This window comes from Carassius auratus, unplaced genomic scaffold (genome assembly GCF_003368295.1).
Source record: "Carassius auratus strain Wakin unplaced genomic scaffold, ASM336829v1 scaf_tig00023167, whole genome shotgun sequence".
Classification (NCBI taxonomy): Eukaryota; Metazoa; Chordata; class Actinopteri; order Cypriniformes; family Cyprinidae; genus Carassius; species Carassius auratus.
Window position 1 is genome coordinate 51,062 of NW_020525239.1, and position 12,077 is coordinate 63,138.

At 36.7% G+C, this 12,077-nt stretch overlaps 1 protein-coding gene across 1 annotated transcript; it reads right to left on the reverse strand.

The window, feature by feature from the left end:
- Positions 1-2,946: 2,946 nt before the first annotated feature.
- Positions 2,947-9,089, reverse strand: LOC113077682 (isoaspartyl peptidase/L-asparaginase). The gene is made up of 7 exons (XM_026250003.1): positions 8,951-9,089; positions 8,126-8,314; positions 7,893-8,035; positions 7,526-7,680; positions 7,087-7,208; positions 6,325-6,435; positions 2,947-3,515 (listed from the first exon to the last, which is right to left on the reverse strand). The coding sequence occupies exons 2-7, from the start codon at positions 8,310-8,312 to the stop codon at positions 3,301-3,303; spliced, it is 933 nt and encodes a 310-aa protein (XP_026105788.1). The 5' UTR covers positions 8,313-8,314; positions 8,951-9,089; the 3' UTR covers positions 2,947-3,300.
- Between the last annotated feature and the right edge of the window lie 2,988 nt (positions 9,090-12,077).

The following is a 12,077-nucleotide window of genomic DNA, read 5'->3' on the forward strand; positions in this document are numbered from 1 at the left end:
GGACCTTGACAGTATAATTTACCTGGCAGTCAATGGGACAGTCACAAGCCTCCTGGTTTTCATCCAAAATATCTTAAATTGTGTTCCAAAGAAGAACTAAGATTTTACTGGTTTGGGACGACATGGGGGTAAGTGATTAATGACAAAATTTCAATTTTGGGGTCGAGTAACCTTTTAATTGGCATATACATACATCCAAACTGGCCAATTATAATATTAATTATTTAGTACTGTATCAATTATTGTAACCCTTACAATCCGCCTGTAGTATAGTACATTAATAGTGTTGAATTCCTGTGGCCTCGTGCTTATGTGGCCAAATTACAATGCTGATATTCATCTCTTGCTCGTGTCATTTTGCTTAAGTATAAAATATAGATTAAGTTAATATATAGTATTTTACAGTTCAATTTTTTGTTTTCTCCACAAGGGAGCCATTTCCTGGACACAACTGAGCAGACTTGGACTGCCTCCTTTACTTTGCAGTTTTCTTTTTGAAATAAATCTACAATGCAAATTATTGATGCAGCATAAAGATAAACTCACCCAAGTTACAATCAGAATGTCTGTATTTCTAAGAAAGATCCGTCTGATGAACGTTCTTTTGGAGACTTCTTCGCAGATGTCCGTGACTTTTCTTCCAGCGCTGACAGCACAAATACTTTGAGAGAAAATATATAAATGTCCAAAAAGGATGTCATCTCCACTTAGACTGATCCTTGCCGTGTTCTGCGTCTTGAAAATAACTTTATCTTGTCTTTGACTTCACTAAAACTAAAGTTTTTGGTCAAAGCAAACAAGAGCAACGTTACGTTATTTGTATAAGCTGTTGGGAACCGCCACAAGTGCGTAATTACGTAATTATCTCACGCGACGCGACAAAAATAGAAAGCGCCCGTTATAATCAATTATTATTCTAACGGTTTGGTTTAAGTTTTGTAGCATCGCGTCGCTCTTTTGCAGTGTAAACACGATGTTAAGATTCTATAATAAAGCTTTGTAAGATGGCAAATGTAAGAATGGGGGCTGCTTGACTTCGCTGTCGTCCGAGCTCAAACTGTCACCGACTCCGGCCAATCTGTCACTCTTGACTTTTTCTATGCGGATTCCTGCGTTCAGGCCCGCCCCTTCTCTGTCATCTCTTTCGAGTACTGACCAATCAGCAGGCGAAGCGCTCGTCTCCATGATGGTGCCAGCGTATAAATTCACTGAATGACCCCCATGACCGCTGTGCTTTTATATTTGAATATTTTAAACAAATGTGTTGCATTACGATTAAATTAAAATAGGTTAATAAAACATCCTTTTCTTTGCATTTCCCCTCTGCTCTAGCTTGTTTCCTAGTCTAGCATTCTAATAAATAAACCTGACATTTTTTTACTAGGAATATTGTTGGCAAAGTTCCTCTATTGTAAGTCACTTTGGATAAAAGCATCTGTTAAATATATAAATGCAAAATATAGATTTAGAGTGCACTGCATCTGATTTCGTGCCAATCCTAATCTTTACATTTCTGGATATTCGAAATTTGTAAATTTGTAGTTTGTGTTGTACGGCTACATATTTTCACTCCAAAATAAATGCAGTTCAATTAGATAACTATAATACACTTAATCCTGAGTTTAACCCCCCATCCCCCTAACTGAAACCAATTTAATATTTAAATAACAAAATATTGAAAAGGGGGTCCCTGGAACTATTCAAATTGAGTGACTATAAAGTGGTATAAAATCTGTGGCATCAACTCTTTATCTTTATCCAAAAGTAACATGGCACCATGCCAAACAAAGGTTATTGACCTTGAGGTAAACACTAATCTTTTTACACTATTTTCATGGGATATTCTATAAAAGTGTTTTTTTATATTATTATTATTTTATATTATTTTATGTTCCAGCACATTTAAAGGGTTAAATAATACACAGAGGGACAGAGAGGTCATAACTTGTCGGCTGTGTTTTTGTGAGGACAAAAGCTGAAGTTGTTTTGCATTCTCCCGTGTGGAATATTTTGAACACAAGCTGACCGCTGAGGGCAGAAAAACTGTTTTTTTGGGGGGTTGTTGATCATCATAAAGAAAATTCACAGTTGGAACTTGCAAGGTTGTCTGTGTGTTGACACAATAAGCAGAAGCTTGTGTACTTAAACTGTCATGAGGGTCAGGGCATTAAGATCTGAGAGCCACGTTACCTCACTTTACTGTAGATGAAAACAACAGAACTGATGTTATCAGTTAACTTGAAATAACACGTGACCCATAACAGCAAGTTTATTTCCTGCACATTTCCACCTCCAAACAGATGTTTCGCCATCACAATTGGTCTAAAAAGTGTGATGACACCAACACACTTAAAACGTAAAAAAAAAAAAAACCTCACAGAATATAGATTATTACAAAACTACTGCATTGTTTGTTCAAATGTAAACATGATTTGTTGGTTTAAAATATTTTGTGCCGATTTAATAAGCTACCGTACTTTCATTGTCAGTCTATAGAAGGAAATGATACGCTGAAGTACTTCAGGAATTAATCATGATTTATGTTCTTCAAAATCGGTAATAAAAACCAATCTGGTAAGTCTGCCAAGACATTCTGACTTAGGTTCACAGGTGCCGTTTACATTTTTATTAGTAGTAGTAGTAGTATTATAGCTACAAAATGCATACCATTTATTTTACAATTTTAGTTTAAAAGTAATCATTATTATTTATTAAGTAATTATTAATGGATTATACATCTAAAATTGAAAATTATGTCAGCAGTTACTCACACAAGAAGATATTTTGAAGCTACATTTAGACTATGGAATTAAATGGCTACCATCTACTTTTTGTTTTGTTACCAAGATTCTTCAAAAAAATCTTCTTTTGTATTCAACAGAAGAAAGAAACACAAACAGGTTTGGAACAAATTGAGAGGTGAGCAAATTATGACAGGATTATCAATTTGGGTGATCTATCCCTTTTAATGTGCACTGCACCTTACAACAAATTAAATTCACTCGATTCCAAAAAAAAAATCATATATCTCCATCTAGTGGAGAATATACAGTATTACCACTAAGGACAGTTACACAGCCCTCAAAAAGGAGTGTTGCAGTAGTTTTTTAATATGTTTTCAATCAATATATTTAAGACTTACATAGCTTTACTTTTAGGTGTAGAGAAGATCAACTTCAAAATGCATAATGCCATGAGGCATGTACGTATTTTACACAAACACTGATTTGCAGGCATATTTCCTTTTGTATTCAATACTTACTGTGAAAATATAATCAACCAAAAATGAGAACATGTTCATTATATGTTCTCTTGTACAGGCTCAACAAAGTGTTCACCATGGTACAGCCCAAAGTGGAGTTCGCCCTGCTGGGCAGCGGCCCATGACATCTGTAAACTGCTGAACTGAGCTGCCCAGGTCCCTTTTGGATCTACCACCACAGCCCCACCAAGACCATCCACCCGCTCCTTCATATACGTAAGAGCCAGGTCACTAGCTTCCTCTGGGGTCTTTCCTATAGAATAAAGAACAACACACACTTAGCTGAATCATACAAATAAGTGATTTACTAATATAAATAATGCAGTGGAATAACAATATTAATAGTACACGGTATTATCATACCAGATCTCTTGCCAGATGTATGTGAACATGTAATGCATTATAAGGAAGCAAATTTTTAAAGGAATAGTTCATTCTAAAAATGGTTATTTGCTATAAATTTACTTACCCTCAGACTATACAAGATATATAGGTAATTGTTTCTTCAACAGAACAGAATTGGAGAAATCGTCACCTATGGATCCTCTGTAGTGAATGGGTGCCATATTTTGGTATTCTGGCCAAAATACAAGTCCATAATAATGACTCAAAAAGTCAATCCCCTGTTGTCCTCTCACATCAAAATCCACCATTTTATCCAACATATTTGTGTAGAATGATGTTAGATTGCTTTCATATTTTTAATCTGTGCATATTTGTCTCCTGATTTAGTCGAGACGAAAGCAATATTATGGAGATAGGATTTGTTTTCGCTGGAAGCAACGTTTAAAACGTCTTAAAGGGGTCATATGATGCAATTTTATATTTTTTTTTATCTTTGAAGTGTTAAAAGCTGTTCCGTAAAGTCGGAAAGATTACAGACTCAAACCCAAAGCAATATTCTTTTAAAAGTGAACGCCTTCAAACATGCCCCCACGTCTACATCACTGTATGAGAAGATTTGCATAACGCACTGGATAGCTGGCCAATCAGAGCCCACTGCGCTTTTCAGAATGACAAGCTTTGTAAAAATCTACACGTTTCAGAAAGGCAGGGCATAGAGGAGCAACAATAATGTACATCATGTGGAAAACAATGTGTTTTTAGAACCTTAAACTGCGTGAACACAATGCATTACACCAAATACACAAAATAATGTTCCTTTTTAGCAATGTAATATGACCCCTTTAATGCCTGATTTGTTTATTACAAGCAAACAGATTTTTAATTCACAAGATGTTAATTGATGGACTGGAGTTGTGTGGATTTCTTGTGGATTACTGTGATGTTTTTATTAGTTGTTTAATCCCTCATTTTGACGGCACCCATTCACTGCAGAGGATCCAAAGATGAGCATGTAATGTTTCAATGAAGAGCTAAGTTTCAATGAAGAAACAAACTCATCTACATCTCGGATGGCCTGAGGGTGAGTAAAGTGTTGGCAACTTTTCATTTTTGGTTGAATTATTCCTTTAAATGATGTGGTTCATATGGATTGGAAGATGAAACCAAATAAATCTTATCAACACCCTGCCCATATCAACACACATAGATCAGCTTAATCAAAAACACATTTCCTGTTCTGTTTCCACACACACAAGGCAAAAGCAGACACACAGATCACCTCAACAGAAAACAATGGCTAACTCACACTACACATACTGACTGGTTAATGAGAGACCATGTTACACTGACTAAAACTGTTTTTACTCCGACTCATGAAGTGAGCAATGTTTACCTAAACAGACTTGAGCATCTTAATAAGGCCCTAGATCTCCAGTTAATGTGTAGCTGCAGTAATTCAAGCTATTTATTCACAAAATGCTGCAAGGAATCGGTCACATAGCTTATTATGAACACATGCAAACCGTTCATATGAGCTCATGTCTATATCTTTTGCTTTTAGATCAGTATTACAATGCAGACAGATTTATGGTCCAAGATGTGACATTTATACTGTAGATGGCATGCAGCAACAATAAAACTACAGATTACAAGTGCACAGTACACAAGAAGAGAGATATCATACGGTCATATGGCTAGATTAACTTTTCTTTATATAAGATGATAATTATGATAATGTACTATAGAAAGGGCATTATCACAACATAAACCCAGACAGCTTCATTTTGATCCCATCGTGATTCAAAGCTCTTGCAATTATGCTCAGTTTTAAATTATTAATCAATAGTTATAGTTACTTTTTCTAGTAACTACTTTTTGATCTAACATGTTTAATTATAATCTAACATGTTTTGTTTTCAATCCAAATCTAGTTGTCTCTTATAACTTCCTAGTTATTCCGAGCAATGTTTTTATTTCTTGCTCACCATGTACTATATATTAAAATTAATGTCCTCCAATATTATTTTTACTACTTCTGGTAGTGGCTTGTTTTGAGACACTGATATTATAACTTGTATTAGTAGGAAAAGGAGAAGTAATACGGGAGACATGAAATATATTTCACTATCGCTAGACAGTGATAGAATACACAAATTCAAAAGTTTGGGTTGGTCTCTTATGCTTACCAAGGATGCATTTATTTGATCAAAAACAGAGGGAAAACAGCGATATTGTGAACTATTATTACAATTTAAAATAATTGTTTTCTATTTGAATATATTTTAAAATATAATTTATTCCTGTAATGACAAAGCTGGCCAGAATCTGTGATACTTTTTTTCTGCATTCTTTGATGAATAGAAGGTTCAAAAGAACAGCATTTATTTAAAATAATTTTTTAATTTTAATTTTTTTTTTTTTTTTAGCATTTACGGTCACTTTTGATCAATTTAATAGGTCCTTGCAGTTTAAAAGTATCATATTATTAAAAATAAGATTAAAAATACAACTGCTACATACAGCTGACCAGAATAAAGTATCACAGAAAGTAAAAAGCCTGATAATAAATTTGATTATTCATGGTTTAAATTAATATTCTCTATAATAAATATAGTAATTTATTCACTTAAAAAAATAATTAAAAAAATAAGAAAAAAGAACACAAAGCTTTGTTTGTTCTTATGCTGAATAAGTTGTACTGATATTGTAACACATGCCTTGCTCCATGTGGAAGAGAATGAGTCTGGACAGCGTGACTTTCATGATGGCTTCCCCATGACCTGTGGGTGAGACTGCCCCAATATTATTATCTGCATAACCACCACATCCTGAAAATCAGACAAAAAAACAACAACACAGATCCAGAGTGAGATCTTCCCTTTACACACACTCACACTCAGCAAATCGTTTGCTCCAGATGAACTTTCACCTGTTTGAGGCAAACCCTGATAATTTTCACTGCATAAAGGGAAAATAAAGCAGCTGTCTTTTTACACTTTCGCTTATTTGCTCTCTTACTGTACTAAATCAGACAATACCAGCAGAGTCTATTCTCCTGATTACCCAGCTCTGTTTCTATCACTAACTAGTGTGTATGCGTGATTCCCACGGGTTAAACTGTGTCCTGAGAGAATGTGTATCTGGAGGGTGATGTGGTGTGCTGATCTGTGGTTTGAACATTAACTCAGCAGACAAGAAGCTCTCTTGAGCAGCTGGAAATTATACAGATTATTACATGTCAAAAGGTCAGAGTTCAATCCCTGTCATATCAGCTGCTTAGGTGTTTTTTAGTCAAAGTAAAGGTTAAATCTTTTCAGTGTTAAAATACTTTCTTCTATTTCAGTTTAATACACAGAAACAGTTATAAGTAAAGCCATTTGTAGGGGGATTTCTCTGAAAAGTGTTAACAATGGAGTACTGTAGTGAAAATTAGATCAAGGCCCTTAACAGACACTACAAAGCAGCAGGTTTGGATTTACCAACACACGGCGTGTCTCCCACGCGACCCTCCATTTTATTAATCATTCCACCAGTGGATGTGGCACAAGCAATGTTCCCGTCTTTGTCCACAGCTACTGCTCCGACTGTTCCCATCTTGCCCCTGAAACGCATGCATACAAAATGGATTTACAAACAAAATGTCTTATTTATTCTGGTAGCTAGTTCATCAGAAAGAAAGAAATTAGATAAACACTGAAACACGGCATGTGTTGCAATTTCTTAACATTTGCAAACTCATTATCGCTAGTGTGTTTAGAATCTATGAGTTTCAGAGATAAGTCATATAGGTACTTTTAATCTTTCTTTAACTACTACTGCAACTCTTTCTTCTTAGTAGGATTTTCAGACATAAGACATCTTATGCCAAAAACAATATGTCAGCACTTTGTACCAGTTTTCATTACATAAAAGCTTTACATTTGGCATTCCACAGGGTTGGCATCTGGCTCCAGGTTCTTCTTCCAGCGCATCTTGGCATAGTCTGTGATCAATGACTCCTCAGGCACTTCTGGTACACCCATGCTTCTGGCAAACTTAGATGCACCTTCAGCTGTCAGACACAAGTGTTTGGTCTCCAGAGAGAGGACAGACATCATTCACATTACTATTTGATTATTTTAAAATGTAAACGGTGGTAAAATCAACTAATGATTGCATTAAATGTATTCATAAATCATCAGATATCATATAGCCTAGTATTCCTACTATTAACACTTTTTTTTTAATTCTCCCATGGTGGTTATGTACAGTATTTGTGAAGATGTTGTGCAATTTACAATAATACCTTCTCCATGACAAGCCTGGCCAGTTGCACGGGGTTAGCAATTCTTCTGACCGCTGAAACAGCCCCACTATCTAGTGTCCTGCCGTCCATTACCATTGCATCCATTTCTACCTCCCCCTTCACATTTAGCACTGACCCCCGACCTATGACATGAGCATGAACTGAGTTTTCTACTTATGTTGTAGAGGTATTAAGCAAGAAGTCTGAGAATATGAGAGTTAACTGATGGGTACCTGCATTGAATCTTGGATTGTTCTCCATCAGGGCCACTGCTTCAACTACAGCATCCATGGCACTTCCACCCTTCTGGAGGATGGCATACCCAGTCCTGGTTGCCTCCTTTACACCGATAGTAGAGAGTTCAGCTATTTCTTTAGGAACATGACCAGCACCTCCATGCACCACCACTACAGGCAGCATAGCTGTCCACAATGATTAAGAATAATATTGAGAGAAAAAAAAAACCTTGTTGTTGTGCATTTAACTGTTATATATAAGCAATCGTGCTGTTATATATATATATATATATATATATATATATATATATATATATATATATATATATATATATATATATATATATATATATATTACCATATTAATTTAAACCGTATAATCACTTTGAGCTAGATATCAAACCAGCAGCAAAATACGCATATTATTTACGTTGCATAAAGCTCAATTCTATGCCCATTAGACCCTAAGATGTTAAACATTCACTATGCACTAAGTTAAGTCAGTGGTTTTTAATAATTTTACTATAATAATAAATTTGTCTACAGGTAGCCTACTGTTTCAGCAGATGCAATCTACAATATCAGCATAGTGACCAGTTTTAATGTAGCTAAGTTAATTTACGATGGCATGTCAAATTGCATTTCTCATTTAGTTTACAAGCTGTAATCAGCCGAAACACAATCATCAAATAAACTGCTCTATGTGAGACATCAGGAAATCTAATAAACAAAATCATATGCAGCGTTTTGTAATTTTGTGTCTCGTACACTTGCCAACATATGCATACAATTAAAAATGATATTTAACAAGGTTTTCCTTACCAGATTAAACACAAACGACAGAAATATGAAATCAAAGATAGCAGAAGTGCATTATAAGCGAAGGAGCTGTAGACGATGTAAGGTAACGTCATTGAAGCCAGGGAGAAATGTCAAAATAAAAGTCCCCACTACAACCACGCTCTACAACCAGCGTTTAGAAACTGCACATGCAAGAAGAAAGAAAGAAAGGAAGGAAGAAAGAAAGAATGAACTACAATGCCGTATTATTATTATTAATATATTATATATTATTAATACTACTGCTATAATAAACTGCTCAGCATTTGATGAGCAATTCATGATTTGATTATTGCATATTTATTTTATGTATTTATAAGTTGTACAATAGTTTCAACTTTCATAAGTAAGTGCTGCCTTAATAATTTAAGTTAAAATGCAATATCTGAAAACGTATCTGAGGTATAGCCTGTCTCAACAAGTTCAATTAGAAATTAGATTTTGTTTGTGTTCCTTCTCATTAATGATTTAAATGGCACTGTTGGCAAAATGGGGTGTTAAACGAATTTGGGAAAATTAGATTAATTATTTTACCGTGTACAGTAAAACTACAAACATTACAATTACAAATTACTCTCACATTTCACTCTTTCATTATTCTTTGCCTCAAGGGAGTTTTAAATATAAGAAATAATGAAAAAGATGATTAAGATTAAGTGTCCCCCTTAACCAGATAGTTAGTTAGTTGCATAAAGTCTGGGTTTAGTGTGCATCATTATTTATATTTTAGCCTCTCGTTTGGGGTGTGCTGAATTTGCACTTGCAACACACACTGTTCTCAATCTCAACCGCGATTCAGGCTCGGTGAATCTCAAAGCGTCGGCTGCTGGTAGATGCGATTGGAGAACGAAAATGGGATTCAGAGTGCGCGTGCAGCGAGCCCCCATTCTCAAACGAGAGTGCGCGCGGCCGTCCAGAGGATGCGTGCGCGCGCTTGAGGGGCTGCGGTCCCATTGACTATTCCGTCTCCCTGACAGCGGCAGCATCAGCAGCAGCAGCGAGCTCGGAAAACAGAGCGCCGAGGGGACTCCGCCTTTTCTCCCATCATCCCACCCGAGAGCCCGAGCTCCGAGGCGGCTTCTTCAACAAGCGCAAGACCCCCCTTTTTCGACTCGCACATGTCCTCCAGATCGGATATGGACTACCCTTAACTGGACCTGGAGGGGAGAAGCAGGCGGGCGGGCGGGGGGTGGGGGGGAGAGACACAGGAGAAAAACCCGTATAGGAAGAGAAGCGCAAACCGTCGGTGCCCGCCGCAACGATGAACGGTTCGCCACGCTCGCGACTGCCGCGGATAAGCCATCGGACTATGTCCTGAATAGCGGTTTACATAGCTGGGATTGTGCACCGATCACACAGGGGTAAAATATGTCCGCCTCGGTGGGGCCCCGCGGCGGCCCTCGCCCACCCACAGCGCAGAACTCCGTACCCGAGCTTCCGGACCTCAGTCACCTCACCGAGGAGGAGAGGAACATTATCATGGCTGTGATGCTTCGGCAGAAGGAGGAAGAGGCAAAGGATGAGGCCATACTCAAGTAAGACGTCACGCATTATAAGAAGCTCGCCTGTAGTATTTGTGCTGCTTCTGGAGACCAAAAGGCAAACAGCTTGTAATAGTTTCTGTAGGTGCATCTGTTTGCAATAGCCTACTAATAAAGTCATCACCTGAGGTGCCTGCACCTGAGCTCCTGTGTGTGTGTGTGTGTGTGTGTGGGTGGGTGAGTCTGGCCAAGTATGTCCACTTTCTCAATCCTTATGGCCACATGTCATGGATCAGCATCACTTGTATATTCAAACACGTCCAAAACAACATTGTCTAACAAACGGCCAGGTGACTGCTCACAGGTATAGCTGTTAAAGAGAGAGGGTGTATCGACATGCAAGAGCTAAATATCTACAACTAAATACATCCTGCTGTTTTACCACATCACTGTGTGATGGATTCGTTTCAGGCAGCACACGTCATGTCACATTGTTTGTTCATTTATTCGACACATCATGCATTTTAATGTTTTGTAAATAGGTTAGTGAATGTTCTCCACACTGTTCACCACCAGTGTCAGGATTCCTGCCCGATCACGACAATATTTCCGTGCCGCGTCATCATGATCATCATGATCATCAGGATCCTTAACCCATTCATTGAAATCTTCCCTGATTGTAGTGAGCATCAATCACAGCTTGAGTAGAAGCATCAGTCATAGCTTTATGTTTTTCCTCATCTGTTTAATTTCTTTTCTTTTCTTTTAGATCCTCCTAATAATATATTTGTAATAATAATAACTAGCAAAAGTATTCAACCAAATACTTCTAATGAAAACTAGTAAAAAAAAGAGAGATCTTTTTATGACTCGTCGGCAGTTTACATGTAGGATGGTTTATAAAGTTTTATTCTGAATGTCTATTTGTGGTTCATCAGTGTTATCATGAGTGTGAAGATGTTTCTTGGCTTCCTGTCCATCTGCCACTTAGAAGCTATCATTGCTTATATTACATAAGATTATATTACATTAGTTGTTGGTCACCTTTTAGATTCTTAAATTGGTTCACTGAGCAAATACAATCAATAACTTAACCACTTCTTTTCCTAAATTACTCACAGGAAAAACTCTTCTGAAAGAAAAATGTATATATTGTTTTCTTTGAATGGCTAAAGGTCACAGGTCAAATGATCACTGAATTCAGTCTCAGTTATACAGTATTTCTCTTAGAGAGAAGAGACAGATCACATATAATCTTTGTACTAATTTGTCTTAGTGTGCTGATAAACAAACTCTCATTTTAATTTGCTGTGTGTCCTGAGATCGATGTTTGAGTTGTTCACTCTCGAAGAAACTTCTGTCCTGAAGCAGAAGCTAGAGGTCGACTTCAGAACGCTTTTGAGGCATTCAGAAACACAACCATACTGTGCTAGCTTAAAGGCATAGTTCACCCGAAAATATTCTGTTCTGAATTCTGTCATCATTTACTCACCTTTATGTAATTCCAAACATGACTGGCTTTCTTCTGTGGAATATAAAAGAAGATTTTTTGTACTCTTTTATTGATCTTCATTTGTCTTCATACAGAATCTTTCATTTTTGGATTACCATTCTTTAAAATCAATATT